Below are 20339 nucleotides of genomic sequence, written 5' to 3' on the forward strand. Positions count from 1 at the left end.
GTGCTCCGCATCTCCTCCTCCATACCAAGAACTAATGGAAACATTAAATACGTTTTGGAGGCTTTAAGGTTTCCAAAGCAAAGGCAAAAGGACTCCAAGTACAGCAGATCTCTGTTCTCAGCTAGCAACAATGCTAACATTTACATTAACCAGTACCTGGAGCGCCAGACTGTGTGGCCTTTTGCTTTCATGTTGTTTACTGCAAGGGCTTCAGGGTGGGGAAGAGACTGGGAGCCTGATGGGCTCTTGCTTTATGTCACTGGGAAGTGAACGAAACCTCACTAGGCACATTCAAATCAGGTGGAGTAAAACTGAGGAGAGCATTGTCCAGAGCTAAGTTTCCCTCTAACAGCCTATTCAGCTCCTATGAACAGACAGCAGAACCTGTCCCCATCTACAAGTTTATGTATTTGCCACTTGTTGACAGGTCTGGTACTTGGGCCAGTTCTGAAAACAATTTCTAGCCAGATTTTGAGACCTCAGAAGGCACCTGGATGCAGGCCAAGTTTTCCTGAGAAGTCAGTGCATAGCAGCATTGATATGTAGCTGGGATTCCAAGGAAGTTTTTTTACTATAGCATCTAAACACAAACTGAATTCTCCTGTACTCATACTTTAAATTTTGGGAGAAATCATGTTTGAAAAGCTGGCCTGAAATGGCCACCAGTAACTGATAGCTCCCAGTGACCAGGAAACACATTCCTTCTCCATTGTTGCTCAGGAAGCTGAAAGAATGCATGATGGGCATAAATAATGCAAATTGATGAGATGCTGATGGCATGACCATCTTCCCTCAATGCAATAGATACTTAAAATATTTCTGGAGTGCACAGTGCACAACAAATGGACAAGCTGCACAGCTGTTCTAAAAATCAGACTTGTTTAGTAACATAAATTAAATGCTTGCTGTATGTTAATAGGAATAGAAAAAAGCACAGCCCTTCCTGTCTCTGCTGCCATTTAATCTTGTTCTTTTGTGTTACTTTTTTTTTTGCTCTTCCAGCTCTGGAACTGCAAAATGTATCAGTATTTCCAACCCAAATCATGGAGACAGTCCCTCCCTCCTTCAACACCAAACAAAATAATGGTTTGGTTTTCTCAAACCCCAAATATAATCTTGACCTTTTGTTTGTATGCTGCTTTCAGGTCAGAAGAATTAGGCTCATGGCTTTATGTATTTCTAGAAATAAGAACGAGAACTGTGCAGGTTTTCTGCTCATTTTTGTGTTGCTTTTAAGAGGAAGTGCAGACCAGTGTGCCTGTAAGAGCTGAGCGTTTCAGTGGAACAGTATGTGTTAAGTGAGACTGTGATAAAATCAGGCAGGCTGGCAGAGCAGCTGTAATGGAGGTGAACTGGAAAGTCCAAACTAACCATTGCACTTTCACCCTCCCAGGCAGAGTGAAATACAGAATATAAGCAAACATCACCAGTGGGGAGTATTATAGCAAATATTTGAAATGCCTCCCTTTTAGAGGCTTTCAGGGTGGATGCCTTTAGTTTGTATCACGCTGTTGCTAGCACACGTGACAAAGCTCCTCAGAAAAAATATTTTTTGTTGCCACTGTACCCTAAACAGCATTGCATGAAGTGGGAGAACATTAATTCCCTTGGTGTTTGCCTTTCCCTTCCAAGCATGGCTATTTGCGAGACAGCCAGGCTGAGAGCTCTGCACTGCCCAAGACTGTTGCTATTAGCATTTTTCTTCTTGCTGTCAAGGCTGGTGAGTGACTAAGTGTCCCTGGTGCTGAAGCTGCTGGTCATTTGGGAATTCTGCTTTCCCAGGAGAAGGGCGCGGCTGGTGGGTAGGGTTTTTTTCCTTGGTTATGGGATGCTTAGGCTGCACTGAAGCCAGCAGAATGGAACTGGGTGGAAGGCCGGGAAAATGCTGGAAAAAAAGCCAGTGCAGAATGACACTGCCAGTCCTTACCTCCTGGCTAGGACCTTGTGGTCACTGCTAAGGCAGGAAAGGGAGAAGGCGGCAGAGAGAGGGTGAAGATGAAGTAAGTGTTCAGGATATATCCAGGAAGTACTACCCCAAAACAGGGATCAAATACAACTTGGCCAAGGTGTCACTGAACTTGGCAGACTTGGATCTGCTCAGCTCAGGGCAGATGTAGGTTGAGACAGATGGGCAGCAGAGCGTGCAAGGCTCAGCCCCCAGGGATGGCACTGCCAGTGAAACGCATGAGTTCCTGTTGCCAGGTGGCTCCATTAGCAGGGCAGACTGCACAAGGTGATGAATTATGGGGAAGTCCTCACTGCTGTCCTGGCTCTGCTGTACTGTATGACCTGATCTGTGGTCCTCCCCTCTGTCCTCATTTATTTCAGTACAGTCATCCCCTCCTCATTTTCCCTCCCAGCAGGCTGGCCTGAGCTCATTAAGTGACACCAGAACAGTTCTTTACAAATGGATGGCATTTCTATCATTATCAAATTGTCAAAGGAGACAAGACTGTACTGTTTTGGTACAAACACCTCCCCTATGGGCATCTCTGCAGCCTCATGCTTCCCTGGAAACAATTAAAAAAAATGACACAGAGCAAGGGACAAGGCAATACAACCATTAGTTCTTTAAATGTGGACATAGATTCATGCCCCAGTCTGTAAAAAAGATCAGAAGAGAAATGGCTGCCTTCCAGGCAAGGATAATACAGAAGCAGTGAAAGACAAGATGCTCTGGGCCAGGACATCCTGGAAACATTTCCCACAAAGCCTGTAAATGACACCTGTGTATCCTAGGGAGTCTAGCTGCCACACCTGTGACACCGTGGGTGCCCACCACAAAGTAGTGCATGAGCCAGGAGCTCAGTAGGTCAAATCAGCGCAGGCAGCTCCTTGGCTACACTTTTTACGAGAACCTGAGAGCAGCAGCAGCTGCTGTGTCAGTGCTGGTGATGTCACTGCATGTCAAAGGGATGTGCACTTCAGCTATGACAGACTCCATCACCCTCAATTGCTTGATAGGCCTAAACCTGCAGCTCTGCTATTGGGAAACTTCATGGGCTGCTCTGTGGGGGAAGGGGGCTCTTTATGGTCATGCAGTCCTGGAAGAGAGCCAGCGTAGAGCTTTGTTTCCTGGGATTATATAGCATTCCTTGAAGCAAAGCTTGGTAGCCATCTGCAAAGCCCTGCTGCTAGCACTAACACCAGCACCCTGTGCTCGTGCACACACTGGCTGTGAAGGGGAAGGGACTGTCAGATCTGTCACCTTTAACAGCAACAAGGCAGTGAGTTTAATTCAGAGTTGAGTGCAGACAAATGAAAAGCTTCAGAACCTCGACTTGGCCCCAGAATCAATCCTTTAAACCCTGTTCCCTTGCTCCTGCTCTTTGAAACACGGATGCAATAACAGGAACAGATACTGCTTTGAAATTGAGGGGTATAAGGTGGCTCTCATGGATTGCTAAACTTTGACAGCATGGTATTCTGCTAAGCTGACACTGCATAGATTAGCTAATGCTCCTGACTTCTAATGGGGAAGGAGACGGACTTGTGATGTTCCCACTGAGAGGAATTTCCTATTTTTAGAAATGCTGCTGGTTCTCATGGGATGGGCAGGCTGGGAAAGCCTACCACATCTTTTACATCTTTACTTTCCCCCTCAAATTTACAACAGAATGCTGCTTCACTATCTACTCTCTTCCCTGACTTTGCATCACAGGTACCCCAGTCTGAGGGTCTTAGAACCTACTACTATCAATGGGGGTAAGAAAAGCATTCCTGTTCTGAGCAGTTAAGAAACTTAAAAGTCTCTTGGAAAACCTCTGTAAGACTCTCTCAGGTATTGCTTCACTCCCAAGTGAAATCTGAGCAGGCTGGGAAGGTACAAAAGGAGCAGAAGAACTTTGTTGTGTCAGCAGTTTTTAGCCCTGTCTTGTTTCCTGCCTAGAAACCATGTCACTGCTCTATCTGCCTCCAAAACCAACTTGCTGATGAGGTCAGCTGGCTTGTAAGCTTAGTAGCAAAGGTGCCAGCCTCACCACTTTTTCCTATTCCTCTTCCATGGGAACTGGGAGGTGAGTACTCCCTTTCAAACACCTTGAGATAAGCTCAAGCCAATGCCTGGCAGCAGCCCTTCCTAAACACAAGAACCTCAGCACTCTTTTGACTCTTCCTGCTCCCTGTAGACAGAAATTGCTGGAGTTGTCCCAGCCTCAACAAAGCCATGTTCATCTAAACCAGATGAGGATCTTGTCCTGTAGCTATTGCAAGGTCATCTGGCCTGGCCCACATGACCACTTTCAGCCTATCCTGACAAAGCATGATCTCACCTACACTGTACTTTTAACTCCTGTGATTAAATCAGTTGACAGGTTGTGACAGCCCCCTTGTCTGGCTGGAGATACAGCAGAGCAAATTCCTGGGGTGGCAGGATGATCAGGAGATGGCTGTACTCCATTGAGAGTTGCCTCCTGGCAAAAGGGTCGAATGACCAGACAGTGTAGTCACAGGGTCAATGTGACAATTTTCTGCCATAAGTGCACTTAATTGTGCTAGGGGCAGAAAAGTTGTCCAGGAAGACCCTGTTCCACATGCTGAGACAGGCCTCCAGTTCTACAAACAGGTATAGCGTGCAAAAACGTATAGAACTGGGACTCCCCTTTAGCCTCCTCAGCTGTTTCCAAATGTTTGCAGAGGCACTACTGGCTTGGGTTAAGGTACACCAGTGACCTTCCTAACAGTGCCCAGCTGTGCATCAGCGTGTTCTGGCATTGCTGGCATTTATTAGAGTAGCTGCAGGAAGCATAGAATTGTTTAGGTTAGAAAAGATCTTTAAGATCACTGAATCCAACTGTAAAGCCAGCACTGGCCTCAGCCCATTGATCTGTCCCATCAATTCAGATCCCTCTACAGATTCCCCTGCAGAGCCATCCTACCCTCCTCCAGCAGACCAACACTCCAGCCCAGCTTGGGGTCATCTGCAAACTGGCTGAGGGTGCTCTCAATCCCCTCGTCCAGATCATTGATAAAGGTATTAAACATGCCTGGTCCAGTGCTGAGCTGGAGCACCATTGTGACTGCCTGCCAATTGAATTTAACTCCATTCACCACTACTCTCGGCCTGGCCCTCCAGCCAGCTTTTCAGCCAGGGAAGGGTGCACCCATCCAAGCCCTGAGCAGCCAGTTTCTTCAGGAGAATGCTAAGGGAAACAAGGTCATAGGCTTTACTGAAGTTTAGGTAGGCAATATCCTCAGCCTTCCCCCCATCCAGGAAATAGGTCACCTTGTCATAGAAGGAGAGCAAGTTGGTCAAAAAGGACCTTGCCTTTCATAAGCTTGTGTTGCCTGGGCTGATCCATGATGATGATCAGTTCCATGACCTTTGCCAGCACCAAGGTCAGACTGATGGGCTCTAGAATGGGATACCAAGGCCCACTGGAAAGCTGACAGAGAAATTTTTGCAGAAAGAGCAGCAAGAAGTGCCAGTCTATTTTGCAGGGGGGTATTTTTAGCTCTGTAAACAGATGAAAAGTAGGAAAATCTTGCAATATATGTCAGGATTTGAATTAGTGAGGAGATTTGGAAAAGGAGCTTGAAATGGGTTCATTTTGACTCACACCTTCTTTTCATTTTTTTTTAATAACAAAAATATTTCCTCCTAAGCAAGTTTCCTTCACTGTGATAGTTTCACAGAACTGTTTGCTTTCGGTGGCATTTTTTGACTGGAAAATGTCTACACCACATAATACAAATTTTTTTTTATCTCCATAATACTTTCTGCTGAGGGGAGGAATGCTTGCACAGCATATTTTTCAACCTTCTCATGAAGGCTGGCACACCTTGGAATTTCTGATCCCCTAGCAGGGCAGAAGCCCACAGTGAAAAAGGTTAATGTGAGTTTTCAAATAACTGTAGCTGTGCTTTATTGACACTTCTTTGCTAGCTAAGGTTCCTGTGCTGGAAAATCCCAGCAAAACAAGTAAGACCTGGCTCTGTGCAAGGTGGCTGCTCATTTAAAAGAAAAAAGTAAGTTTCCAAGAAAAATTTCAATGCAGAAGTGTCATAAAACTTGGAAAGCCATGAGTCATCTGAAATCTTATGGGACAGAACATGGAAATACAGGAAAGGCCTCAGCACTCTGGGGTAGAGCCTGTGCTGCTGAAACTCAACTGTGCACTGTTCATAGGCAGTGTGCATGAGAACTGATCTTCTCAAACCTGAATGCTGAGATTACTACCCTTGGCTTTCTTCCAATGAAATGATGCATAACTCCCAGCTTTATCTAAGGAATCTTCTAGAAATGCAAGCTATGCCACCGTCACCTTACAGAGCAAGAAAGTGACCACAGATGTTAGGTTTGAAGTATAAAGATGTTGCCCACTTTAGAGAGGGAGTCGGAGAGTGACCTCAGAAGTTCACTAAGAGACTCTGTGCTATTCATCAGCTCCATTTACAAGGGTCTGTAGTGACAGGACAAGGGGGAAGGGCTTTAAACTGAAAAAGGGTAGGCTTATATTGGATACTAAGAAGAAATTCTTTACTAGGGAGGTGAGGGTGGTGAGGCACTGGCACAGCTTGCCCCAAGAAATTGTGGATGCCCCATCCCTGGAAGTGTTCAAGGCCAGGTTGGATGGGGCTTTGAGTAACCTGGTCTAGTGGAAGATGCCCCTATCTATGGGAGGGGGTTGAAACTAGAGCATCTGTAATGTCCCTTCAAACCCAAACTACTCTAGGATTTTACAATTTAGTGTTCACAGGCTTTCCAGATTCCCCACTGCAATGAGCAACTTGGGTGCCACTGGCTCTTAAACCCAATCCAGCCCTGCACTAGATTTAGGAAGCTTGGACAGTGCAAGCAACCAGGTTGATTACAATGGGGGCCTTGGCTATGGATCATCAGTAAGCCACTGAATGCAAGTGTTTCTGCAAAGCAGATAGTTATTACTTGACTCTGATAGAAATCTCTTCCATGGGGAAATACTGGACTGTGCCACAGGTACTGCTGACCCTGTCAGCAGCCTTCCCTGAAAACATTTAAATTCTCTGCAGATCGACAATGTTCCTTTGGTCTCCATTTGCAAAGTCATGTTGTAGTTCTGAGAGGCTCTTACCACTGCTTTTATCCACAGCTTGTCTAGTTTGAAGTGAAACTCATCTACAGTTCCTCTGGTTTTCATTACTGTCATTTAGAAGAGAACTGAACTTGGGACTTACCTCTGCTAATTCTCTGCTTTTCTCCAGAAAGGATTCCTGGTGTATCAATGACACTGATGCTTTCTAATACGGGATTAGGTAGCTGGGCACAGACGAACCTGTGTAGAAAATAAGTATTTAAAAAAAAAGGCAAAACATACTTATGATGTGCTGAACATCACAGGCAACATGGGACAAGCCAGACTCTGATCTCTAAAGTCTTCAGTTAGAAACTGGAGCTACTGTTACTTAAAGAAATGAGAAAGAGGAAAGTGCTTAGTTCTAGTTTCTGTTTTGCTGCCGCTGGAACATGGGTCTCAGTCATGAACTATGACAGGTTTTTTATATGGGCCCCCAAATTGAAATTATGAAAACATTTGGGTTTTCATTTATATGCTGTTTAGATTTTAACAAGAAGTGGTACTTGTTTTTCTTTGCTTAAGCATTCCCCTGTACAGTCCTGAACTCAAGTGAACTGAAATAACTTCACTTAAAAAAAAAAACAACAGCAATGCTGTAGGACTTTTGTTCTCTTTCAAATCTGGTCTTAAACAGACAAAAAGCATGCTATTATTGCACCATGGAAGTACTAAAGCATAGGCAGCATGAGATCTCAAGAGGTTGCTTAGTCTATCATCCTGACTCAAGGCAGGATCAATCAGGTTGTCTAAAGTGTTCTTCAAATCCATGACAATGCAGACTCACCAACGTTTTCTGGGAGTCTACTCCATTACTTAATAATCTTTACAGTAAAGCCTCTTTTTTTAATGTCTAATCTAAATTTTGTATGCTACAATGCCACTCAGTCACAAACACAGTAGATGTGGAAAATTATTTACTTTCCCCTCTTGTCACAATGTTCACTATTGTCATCCTGCTCCTCTCAGTCTTTCCTCTATAGAAAACAGTTTGGTAGTTGTTTTTTTCTTTTTCCTATCTCTTCCAGTTCTCTCTAGCTGCCTTTCCAGCTCATTTCTAAATCCCTGAAGACCCTTGAAGCCTTCCTTTGGGTCCTCTCAAACTGCTTCACATATTTCTTCAGGCATGATGCCACAAGCTGACGTACTCCAGCCATGGCCCTGCTAGTGGTGAGCAGAGTGGATGGATTGCTCCTTATCTCTTACAGATGACAGTCCTGTTTATACATCTCAGTGACATGTTTGCCTTTTTAACAGCAGTATGACACTGTTAACTCACATTCAGTTTGTAATTCACTGCTCCCCGCTCTGCAGCTCCATTTACGTGTAATTGCTCTTTAGCTAGTTGTTCCCCATCCTGTATCTATGCAAATCACAGCCTAAGAACAGTCACTTGTGCTTTGTGGCTGCAGCTCATCTATTTCAGTTGCTAGTAACAGGAAAGGACAGTGAAAGCCTATCTGCTTCTGTAGCTCCTGGTAGCATTTCATGGATAGCCTTTTTGTGATGGCATTCCAGGCACACAAGCATGTGTGTGTGTGTGTGTGTGTGTGTGTGTGTGTACATATGCATATTAATAGAGTGGTGTGACATCCAGGCACAAAAAACATGTTCCTGTGGGAGGAGGCAGAACCACAAAGGATGGGGGTTGGCAGAAGGACTACTCAGTGCAGTCAAGGCAGATGGGGCCCTGCAGTGCTCTGATGAGTGTCTGGTTCTGCAGAAGCCCCTGCATCTCTGAACTCCTCCAGGCTATGCTACAACCTCACCCCAACTGTTCTGCTTGTATGACTCCAAGGAGATTCTGACAAGAGTGAATCCTCATGGGTTAAAGAGTGTCTCCTCCCCAAAGCTGTCAGCTATTTCAGACCACATATTACAGCTTCCCACATCCCCAGCTTGGCAGGTGGTAACAGGGAGCATTTCTGAATGTGTAATACCTCATATCAAAGAGGGGGACTGGCTTGATTATCCTGTTGAGTGCCAGGCACAACAGCAGAGAACAAAAGGCTCAGGAGGTCATGTTATTCCCTTGTCCTGCCAACCCAGGTTTGCTCTCCATTGTTACAGCCCTAAGTATTCCCTGTGCTGTAATATTAAATGGCGCAGGGGGATTTTCCACTGGTTTCTCTAGGAGAAGTACTCCACAGGAGATTTTAGATATAAGGTCAGAGGCCAGCATGAATGAGTGCTTTCTGGCTCTGTAGGCAGAGTTAAGGCTGCTGCCTTCCTGTTGTGCCAGCAGAACTGCAGGACCTCAGGGAGCATGACCTAATTCTGTTTGGGGCCATATGAAGGGAAGAACGTGGTGCCAAACTAGAGTTTCACCACCTCTACAGGCAGAGCATAGGGCTGAAGGATCAACCTGTTATCCACCTCTCCTGCTGTTCAAAACACAAAACCAGGACTGACTCCACCTTAGCTTCCCAAAACAAACTTTGGGGATGGGGGAATTCTTGTAACCTAGTCAATTTGATATGAAAGTAATGGGCGAGATTCCTGATTTTGCTCCAGGCCCTTGGTGCCAAACAAGTCTTCCTGATAACAAGGTGCAACCTCTAATCTCTCTGGAATCTTCCCAGAGGTGGGGTTTGGCCAGCCTAGTTGGAGAAAGGAAAGCAAGTCCTTCTCTCAATGCCCAGGAACAACCTGAGGCAAGAAGAGCAGACAAGAGACAGGATTCTGTAGATCTGCTGTCTTCCTTTCAGGCCTGAGCAGCCCTATCTCCCAGGTATGGGTAGGTGCTCCATTTCCTGGGAATGGAGGGAGGATGCAGGCTCTGAACAGCACAACTTGCTTGTCTCCCAGCCAAACCCTGACTATACCAGTCTTCCCCTGCTTCTGGAAAGCAGCAGATCCCAGTCTCTGCTGGGGAGGGAGTCCCAGCTAAGGGTGGATGCTCACTTCTGGACCAGCAGGCTCTGCACCCCACAGGACACAGTGCTGGCGGCTGCCACCTCTCAGCCAAGACCAGCTTGGCCTGTGTGAATGCTACTGCCTCATGTTGCTGCTCCTTTTCACTGATGCTCACAGTCAAGTGTTACCTTTAACCATCCATGGGCAAAGCAGACTTGCCCATAGTCACTCTTATCTTGGCTTAGAGGTGTGGCTCCTGGAGACTAGCTCCCTTCTGCAAATTTCTTGCTCACAGCCTCCTAGCTAAGGTCATGACCTTGGCATATACATGGCAGCAGCAAGAGATGTGCAAGGCAGAGATAGCTCTGCCTGTCTCCAGCAAAGAAGCCAGGCCCACTGGAGAAGTAAGTGTGGGTGGCTTGATCTGGTCCAGTGGGTGCACCACGACTTACATCTGCTCAATTTCCGGCCCTCTGCGTCAACTCTTGCATGTGTTTAATTTCCTAATTAGCTGGGCATTAGCATCTGCATTTTCAGCACTGTGATGCTCACAGAGCTGAGCTAGTCCCCCTTAGTGTCTCTTCTGTCAGTTTAGAAATCATTACCCCCTCTTTTTTCATGTCAGCAAGAGAAGGTTGTCATTAGCTGCTGTGGCTACTCCCTGCATCACTAGAAGGACTGCACTTATGCTGCTGCTGAATCACTGCTGTGTCCCTCTGCCCTGCTGAACGCACACGGTTGACTCCTTCCTCAGGAGAAGGAAGAGTAGAAGCACAACAAGAGCACAGCATGATACAGTGAACTGGGTTAATGCATGCAGAGATTCCTTGTTGTATCAGGAGCAAATTGCATTCAGGACACATCCATCAGGCTAGTTCAGAAGTGTTTGTTTTTTGCCCCCCATGCCTGGCCTAATGTTCCTTCTCTGCAGTGAACTGTCTGCCAGCTGTGGCTGTTCTTGGCTATCAGCTGAGCTGCTCTGAATTACGTCCTCTTCATCTGCGATCTCTGCACTCCAGGCAAGAGGCCTGTTGTTTTCTTAGGGGAAATCACCTTTCTGCCCTGGTGTAGGGAGTGGGCAGTCACATGACCTAACTGTTGGTCAGGTGCAGATGTTCTGGGCCCTACGAAACATCAAAAACTTCTCCAAGTCTCTCCGGTGCAGGATCATATTGATGCATTTGAATGATGGTCCTGTGCAGTGATCAGATATTGCTTCCAGAGTCACCCTGAGGCACTGTGAGGTTCTTCACACAGCAGTGACTCCAGCTAGGTCCCTCTCCTGCCGGCAAGCTTCTCCCCATGCTTCTCTGCAGGTCCATTCCCTGCCTCTCTGCAGCCTACACCAGCACTCCTGTGGTCAGTGCTGCTAGGAGATGCTGCACCCTCTGGACAGTCATTCTCTAAGCTCGAAGATAGAACGGGAGCCAGAGCCCAGCCCAGCTTTCCTGGCTCTTTGGCTGAGCAACTGCCATGTTTCCAGTGTCTCCTACACTGTGTTAGCAGGGAAGGCGTTGATGATGGGTGTAGTCAGTTTGTTGCCTTCTGCAGCACAGTTTGTGCTCATCTAGGATATGGGTGTGTGCTGCTGGCTTCCTGCAAGGCCTAGATCCAAAATCTCCCTATGGCTGGGCTGGGTCTAGGGGATGGAAAGGTTATAGTCCTCATGACACAGAGCCACTGTCCAAACACCCTGCAAAATTTTTTTACAGGAAACACATTAGAGTGGTCATCAATTTGAGGTTGTATGCGTAAGGCATGGGAACAGAGAGAGCCTGGTTTTGATTGCAAATGGAAGAAGCTAGAAATACTGAAGCAGGGGAGAGCAAGTGTAATGAAGATATTTACCTCTAGTCTCCTGTAAAATGAGCTTAGGCTGTGGTGTCATTTTTGTTTTGTTTGTTCAAGTAAAATGAAGGTTTGTCCCACTTGAATTTATCAGCCCTTCAGTGAATGACTTACGTGCATCTGGTAGGACTGGATTGGTGTTGCATCAGCCATGTGGATGGGAGGAAAAAAAGTGCCTTATCCCTTTACATTACTCGCTATGCTGCTCATTAGGTTATAACTTTACTCTGCAGAACAAGGGAGTTCTTGAGTACTGACCTGTTCAAAAAGGCATTGCCAAAGGCGTTGAGTTTCCTGAACGGTTTTTTGGGATCCACCACCAATGCATTTCCAGGAACGATTCCTTCCACATCTCCTTGCATAACTGCTATAAAGGAGTCAGTTGTAGGCTCTGGTCCAATCCTCATCCCTGGGAAATCCTGCTCCAGCAGGTACCTATAAGTCAAAAAACAGGGTGTGGGCATGAGACATGAGCTGCCTAAGTCCTAAAGGAGTTGTACTGAAGATTGCAGCGCAATTATGAAGCTCAAGAGCATGGATCCTTCTGAGACTATTTTTAGCACTGTCACTGAATCGTTTGATAAATGTCTTGGTATCTTTTCTACTTAGGATCTCAACATTGAAAGCTCATTTAAGGTGGATTAAGAAATTGAGATGATTATAGCTGCTGGGAAGAGATTTCTCATCATGTTGCATCATTTTGTGTACTTCAATCCTCAAGACATTTGGAACAGACTTAGCCCAGTGAAGTAAAAACAGCAGTTCACTGCAATCACAGAGTTAATCCAGAAACCCTACTGGCTCTTGGTGCCAATATCAATTACTTCGCTGCTGCTCATTTCAGCAGACTCATCCAACTAATGTGCTTAGCCCCCAGTCCAAATCAGTTGCTTAAATGCCAACTTTCCCTGCACTTGACTGAAGTCTCAGTCTCTGTCCTTGTGTGCTTCTGAAATGCAGCTACAGGTCTGCACTACAAACTGCTCAAGCATATTGAGCGCTACGCATGTGGGTGGGGGAGTATATTCCAAGCTATGCATCAAGCTAGATAGCACAGTAAGTACAGCATCCTATATTGAAGGTAATTTGGCAAATTTCAGGGAAAGATAGTCACCCATGGGGCTGTAGGACTTTGAATAGGACCCTGGCAGCATATACTAACTTACCCTGCCAAATTCAGGGTGGGTTAATGCTGCGTGCATGGGACAGTTCCCTTTGGCTCATGGAGGTGCCAAATGCCATCACTGAGGCCAGGTCTGTGTTTGTGTGTTTGGATGCAGAAAACCACCTGCTGAAGCTGTGCTGAAAACTAAGACCATTACATCCATGTGGCTTGCAGAAGGTAGCTAGAACAGGTCTAGCCCTCAGTATGGGATGGTGTCAGAGGGACGTGACAAGTGATAAGCTCTGGCTAGTTACATGAAGAATAGAATGACTACCACACTATGAAGGTTAGTGTAATAACGTGTTGCTTGTTGCCAAAGGGTAGCTGGCACTCCCTCTTCCATTGCTTTGACCTAATCCTTAGTAGGTAGAAAGATTATTACAGAATTGCCGTGGTGTTAAAAGTAGATTATGGGGATGTGGAAAAGGAAATAGGAGAAGGACTGGAGATTTTTTTCATGACTGTGACTGATATGTCTAAGCACCAGAATTGGTTCACTCAGGTGAGTCTTAAGTGAGGGAAGTCCCTGTGTGAGGGACTACAGGACCATTGACATGAAGGCCTGTGATAACTTTTTAGGAGTTCCTGCTTTCACTGTCATTTTAACACAGGTAATCACTATCCAGTGTTTAAGAAGCAACAACAAAAAATTGTGCAGGCTATTTATTGATACCGTGTCAGTAAATATGTCTTCAGTTCCCAATGGGCAAGGCCAAATCAACTGGATCTAGAGGTAAAACAACCAAATGTATACCCAGGACAAGTCACTGCTACTTATCTGGTTTGGTACACACTCATGCTGCAACAAGAATACCTCCAGAAATGACATCCATAATTCCCTTAGGAGCTGACCACACCTCCTTTACTGGTGTATTATCATGTATTTTCTAGTATCTTTTGTCCAAAGTGACTTCCAAGTCCCATGCTCACCAGAAGTGACTCTTCTTAACTGCAGAACTCTGAGATGCAACAGCAGCTGTTGATCAGCTCCTAAAAGACCTGAAATAATCCAGGAAGAGAGCAGCCCTCTGACCTACTACACTAGGGTAGATATATCCTATTTATCTAAACCATACAGGGGTTTCTCAAACTTTCCTATAAAAGTGGGTCATTACTTAAGCAGACTGCAGGTAGTGCTGGTGTGTGCTACCTCTCTGGCTGGTGATTACAATACACCTTCCTGGCAGCTGTAGTAACTCCTCTCTAGCTTGAAGCACCTGAGAACAAGGTAGGGCTGCTTCTCTCCCACCAAGGGCTGTGTAGACTGTCATATGCATGTTCCTGGCTTAATTCCCTGGAAAGCTCTTTACACTGACACAACTGTTTGCTAGGTTAGAAGCCACTAAGTCAGACTCTGGAAACCTAAGTTTGTGCCTCCTAGATGGCAATTCAAACCCTAGCCCCTGATGGACATTGCTGTCAAGCCAGTGGATTTATATAGATGGGAATTCACTGAATCCATAGCAATAAATGTTTGCATCCTCCCCATGCAAATACTAGAGAGAAAAGAAACAGGCAGTGTTAACAATTGTCAAATGCAACAAGTGAAGTGCTTTTGAGAAAGGCCCCTTACTCCCAATGTCAGGTTGCAGCCTTGCTGTAACAACCACTGTTTTTCTTTTTTACAGGCTTGAGATGCACGTGTAATATGACAACTTCTGAGCAGAAGTAAAAAATAGTTGAAGGGGGGTGTTTTGTTATTTATAAACAAAGCTTCCCAGAAAGTCTAACCAAAAGTCCTGTGTGTAATAGCAACACTCCTCCAGACAGCCTGCTTGGAAGAATTTTATCACAGCTCTGCTCAGCTAATGTTTCAAAGCATTTCTGTGTTTATTTCTTGTGTAAGAGTCAAAAAAATACAAAGCAAAAAATCCCAACAAAAGCACAAAAGAAGTAGCTACACACCAATGTTATTGACTTAATGGGCAACAAGTGGTAGGAAACCAGGGAGATGAAGATTGGACTGCCCACTATCACAGCATCTATTTTAAGTGAGGCCTCTCTGGGAGATTTGGGTACATTGTGCAGCAGGGTGTCAGCAGCACAAGAATCCCATTGTGCAAAGCACAAATACAAGGGGTTGTATTGACACTGCCTGATGGGGGGAAGCACTTCTGCTCCGCAGTGACACAGCCTGCCCTGGCTACCAGAGGCAAGCTAGAGAACACATGCAGCTGTCACACTTGTGGGGATTTCTGGGAGAGAGGAGCAAACAATAGCTGTGGAAAACACCAACCCTAGCAAGCAATTTCCCCTGCCAGTGCTGCATGCCTTAAGCTGAACGGCTGAACACCTTTAAAGGCATGGGGGAGTGACCTCCAGCCAGGCTAGGGAAGTCTGCAGAGTACCCCAGGTAGGAGGGGAATAGGTTTTTTATGACCAATCTGCTTTTCAGAGAAGTGTCTGGAGCCGGTGTGTGGCTGGAAGCATCATGCTGTTTGCCCATTGCAGGCCTGTTCCTGGTAAGGGACAGGGCAGGAAAGCAGCTGCATTAGTGCCAGCCCAGCTTGGGGTCCCCTTTCCCAGGCAGATTTGGAGATGGGTAAGGAGAGGCTGGGCTCGCTGGGCAGGAGTGCCGCAGGATGTGGGGGAAGGGGCTGCCTGCCCGTGATGAGTCATGCAGAAGCCCTGCAGGATGCCGATGAGTGTGGCAGCAGAGGTGATGGCGAGTGGGAAAGGGAAGAAGGGTAGAGCAGAAGGAAATGGTGACAACAGCCTGATGCAGGCAGAGATGAAAGGTTCAGGGCCACATGGGGAAGGCACACCAGAGCTCTGAGTGTAGCCTGTGACAAAAGTATGGAGAGGCCAAGACGTGTAAATGATTAGCTGTAGGAGGAAGGGGTGGCTACACCAGAAAAGCAAGCTATGTTGACAGTCAGTAGGGCTCTGGCAGGCTTGTTTATTTTATTAGCAGGATGGCTGGACTCGAGCCAGGATTATTTTTAGAAATGATCAAGGAATCTAAGTTAATTAGGAGAGTAATGTTCTGTCCTGCACTCCCACCCTCTCACAGGAAACATAAAAAGCAATAACGTTATAAAGGCAGGCTCCAGTGAGATCCTGCTGTGGCTGTCAGATATTCCCAGGTAGAGGTGTTGCCTTGCCCTAACCAGCACTGACTTTCAGTCCCCAACCCTGTGGAAAAGCATCAGCCAAATACATACCAAGGAGAGAAATGGGAGTGAGCACAAAGAGATGATACAGCAGGAAGCAGGAATGGAAAAGCTGCATTAGCAACACCTTTCACATAGCAGAGAAAGGCTCAGTTCTGTGTCCTGGTAAGCAGAAAAGGGAACAGACTGGTTCCACTGAAAACAAACCTGGCTCTGGTCTCGCTTCACTGGCGCTGACCCACACAAGAATGTTTCTCACTGCTGACCTTGACTGCCTTTTTTCTGCCATCAGCTCCTGATGAGAGAGAAGCCTCACTGCAAGATGTTGCAGCTTAGGTGCTTCAGAGCCTTGCACTTCTTCCTTGTTTCACCTCAGATTTCCCAAAACAAGGAAAAAGGTTTGGAAGACGGACATTCCTTAGGTAGGTGACTAAGGGTCTTTTTTTTTTTTTTTTTTTTTTTGGTAAGGTGTCCTGGGATCCAGGTAAACTGGGACTGAGTTCTTTCCACATGATTGTTTAGTGGCATTAAGTCATCTCCCTAAATTGCATGGCAGTACAAGCAGGATGCAATTTAAGAGTGGAATTGATACATAAGGGTAACACTAATTATCCCCCATCCTGACAAGATTATGGAAGGAATGTCCAGAGACTGTTTCTTGCTTCACTCTAGTGCTAAGACATAATGGTTGTCAACCCTCCCACTTCCTCCCCCAGCCCCCTTTAACCCCTCCCTGCTCTCAGCTTTAGCTCCCACTTGCCTTCCCACAATAACTCTGGACGCTAATCTGGTGCTTATCCCAGCTCTTTAATGACCAGTGCCTGCAAGCTCACGCTGGAAGCCTATCACGAGCAACACGAGGTTTTCTGGTCTTTGACTGGGAACACACTGGAGCAACAGACTCTCACAGTTCTCCTACTGTTAGAGACCCTGGGCTTCTACCAGAGTTCTCAACTTTCACCTTCTTAGGTACTATTTTGAAGAGAAGACTGCCTTTTCAGAAGGCCTTCTCAGGTCCGTTTGGTACTCCTGTGAAGCAGAAGCTTCCAAAACTCTTGGTCACTTCTGCTTGACCATAGTCTCATCTCAGCCCTGTGCCCAGAAAAAACTGACAGAAGAGGACACAAGCTCAAGTGAAAAGCAGCTGTCAGAGAGGCTCAGATCCACTTGCTGACAGCAAAGAGGTTGTTGCTGCCACCCCACATGAGCTAAGCCTCAACCTTCTTTTGCCTGGACCATGCTCTAGGCACCCAAACTTTCTGCAAAAGAGGCTGAGGCTTACAGAAAAAGGACTCCCCTGAATAGAGAGGGGCAAAGGCAGGAAGTCTCTGCTAACAGTATGCAGGTGAGACTGCAGGGAAACACATGCTGGCAATCCAAAGAAAAGAATTAGGAAGAGATGCTTTAGTTAGACAGCCTTATCAGGAATTCAGCAACCTCCTCGTGGTCAGGCTCTGAGTGTCTGTAACCCAGACGACCGAAAAAGCTTTTCAAAGAGGTTTGGTACCAAGTCACAGAACAAAGATTTGGGTTGGCACCAGGCAGCTGTGCCATCCTCTCTATTTTTCCCTTTGCAAACATGTACAAAATACTTCCTTGGGTCTTTTGCACCCCTTCACCATCCACCTGACCTTCTCATATGAGAAAAACCTTTTAACTCCTAAACTTTGTTTGCCAGGTACATGCCAAGGTAGCAGAAATGCATTCTGTTCTTGGCTCCCGACCAGGAAATTTAGCAGCAGGAATATTACAGCACATAAAAAAAAAAAGCCCCTGCATTTCTCAAGGTCACTGCTTTAGAGGTACAGTCAATTTGATTCACCTCTCTCTACTCTCTGCAGTTCCCTCCTTCACCAAGAATACGGGTAGAACAAAGGGCTGGCTGCCTGTGGCTCGCGTCCAGATTTACACTGGGGTAATTCCACAGATTTCAACACAGCCACGCCAGAAAAAGGCTGGAATTTAACGCTTAGCTTATGAATCACATAGGAAACACAGACAGCGCAGCTTCAGCTATGATCCCGAGGGAAAGGCTGCTGCAAGCTGAACTATCAGCATGGCTGAACAGAGATTCCTGCAACCAAGTCCAGTCGGAAAAGTTTAACCCTCTCTGCGACAGTGTCACATCATCGAAATGAAAGAGCTGCTGGCAGCTGCTCTTTCTTTACAGTTCGAAAGGAAATTGCTGCTCCCAGCATCTCGTCTGAGCAGGACACAGTTAAAACAGGGCTTTACTTCTGGAGCCCTGAAGAGGGGCAGGTCTCTCTGTGCACAGGCACACACGCTGCTCTGAGCGGGTTCTGAGTGCTGTCTGGGACAATGCAGAAAAAGACGGATGCAAGTGTCAGACCACCTGCAGACCGAAGCACTCCCTTTAAAGCTGCCTCCCCATTCAAAAGCTACAGCAAACTGAAAAGAATGGCTACTAAAAGGGTCAGCCTGGGCAGTGCAGGCACGGGAATGCCCGCGGGCTTCCCAAAGCCTTTGCACTTTGAACGGCCAGGAGGGCCCCAGTGACTCACATCTCCACACTCCTGACCTGCCTGCACTCCTCAGCCCTGCCCTGGGCTACTTTTTGCCACGTCGGTGTTCCATGGGACATCTCACACCACTCTGCGCTTGTGAAGGAATGCTCCACGTTTGAGTGGAGGTGACTTTTCAACGAAAAGCTGTTGAGGGGACGCGAAGGGGGTAAAAAAAGGGTTTTTAACGCATAGCACGGGTAGCAGAGACACGTTCTGCCCCACCCCGGTCCCCGGGCGTTGAGGGTGCAGGCGTCCCTGGGAGGGGGAGCGACGGGCAGCTGGATTTTACCTGATGAAGGTGGTCTTCCCAGTGGAGTACTGCCCCACGAGGAGCACCATGGGCTTGTTGTCGAAGTCGGCATCCTCCAGGGCGGGCGAGTGGAACTCGTGGAACTTGTAGTGTTCTTCCAGCGGCAGCAGCTTGGTCTTGTAGAGCTTCTTCAGGCCATCGCTGACCGTCTGGAACACCTCCGGGTCCTTCCTCCGACGGTCGTCGGTGCCCAGCCAGCTGAACATCTTGTGGCCGCCTGACGCCAGCTCCGCAGCGACCACCGGGGCTGGGCTGGGCTGGGCTGGCTGCGGGCGCGGGCTACCCGCGCATCCCCCTCAGGCCGGCCGGGCCTCACTCCGCTCCAGCGCCCACCCGCGAGGGCCGCCCGCCCTCACGCCACCTGCGCCGGCGATTTCAGCCAGAAAGCAGTCCCCGCGGGAGGCTGAAGGAGCGGCTCGCCCGCGCAGCCCCGGCCCAGCGGCACCGGCGGGCACCGCCTCCCCTCACGCCGCCGGCTCCCGGCGTGGGCATGGCGCGGAGGGCCGGCCCCAGGAAAGGGGCGGGCGCCGGAAGTCGGCGGTTCCTGGCAGGCGCCGCCCGTTCTCCCCGGCGGGTGAAGCCGCGCCGGGCGCCGCCATGTTGGACAGCGGGAAGGGCCGGGTCCCGCCGCGCCCCCTGGGGGCCGTTGGCGGGATTTTGAGCCCGGCCGCCATTTTATTCTCTTTCTCTCCTCGCGTCGAAATAAACCTAAAAAAATCCACTGAAATGAGCCCTGCGAGTGCAAATCTGAGAGGGAGCCGGCTGTTCCTGAGCACTGCCAGCCTCAGCTGGCTCTCGAGCCTATCATAGAATGGGTCAGGGTGGAAGGGATCCCAGTGGGTCATCTGCTCCAAGCTCCCTGCTCAAGCATGGTCATCCCAGAGCACATGGCACAGGATTGTGTCCAGATGTTCTGGAATATTTCCAGTGAGGGGCACTCCACAACCGCTCTGGACAACATGTTCCATGTGTGGTCATCAGCACAATAAAGAAGTTCTTCCTCGTGTTCAGGTGGAATTTCCTGTGCATCAGTTTCTGCCCATTGCCTCTTGTCGTGTTGCTCGGCACTGCTAAGAAGAACCTGGCTCCATCCCCTTGAAACCCCCACCTGAGATATTTATACACATTGATGAGGTGTGCTCTCAGTTGTCTCTTGGGCTATTCTTTCTCCAGCCCAATGATTTGGCTGCACTGCTGCCCCTCACTGCGTGGGGCTCGTGGCTCTGGCTGTGCCTGGAGGAGTTCTCCATCTAAGCAGATGAGACGGGCAAATTATCGGCTGTCCCCACTCCTTCGTTCCTCCAGCAATGAGGGGTGATAGGACAGCCACACAGGTTTTCCAGGAGTAGTCTGAGGATCAGCTTGTCCTTGGTGCTGGCCGTCAGCTCCTCTGCCAGGCTCTCCTCATCTCCACTGCACAGCTGGGATAAAGCAGGATTTTTTCCCTAAAATGTCTCCTAAAGGCTTTTT

At 47.6% G+C, this 20339-nt stretch overlaps 1 protein-coding gene across 1 annotated transcript in view; it reads right to left on the reverse strand.

The window, feature by feature from the left end:
• The window catches only part of EHD3 (EH domain containing 3), a 30310-nt gene extending 10934 nt beyond the window's left edge, over window positions 1–19376 (reverse strand). The window contains exons 1-3 of the mRNA XM_042051643.1: window positions 18849–19376; window positions 12015–12191; window positions 7156–7253 (exon numbers count right to left, since the gene is read on the reverse strand). Coding sequence (XP_041907577.1) covers window positions 7156–7253; window positions 12015–12191; window positions 18849–19075 — 502 coding nt within the window. The 5' untranslated portion in view covers window positions 19076–19376. The remainder of the gene's footprint in view (window positions 1–7155; window positions 7254–12014; window positions 12192–18848) is intronic.
• Between the last annotated feature and the right edge of the window lie 963 nt (window positions 19377–20339).

This window comes from Corvus kubaryi, unplaced genomic scaffold, assembly GCF_017639235.1.
Source record: "Corvus kubaryi isolate FWS band 111438036 unplaced genomic scaffold, C.kubaryi_AGA036_p1.0 76, whole genome shotgun sequence".
NCBI lineage: Eukaryota > Metazoa > Chordata > Aves > Passeriformes > Corvidae > Corvus > Corvus kubaryi.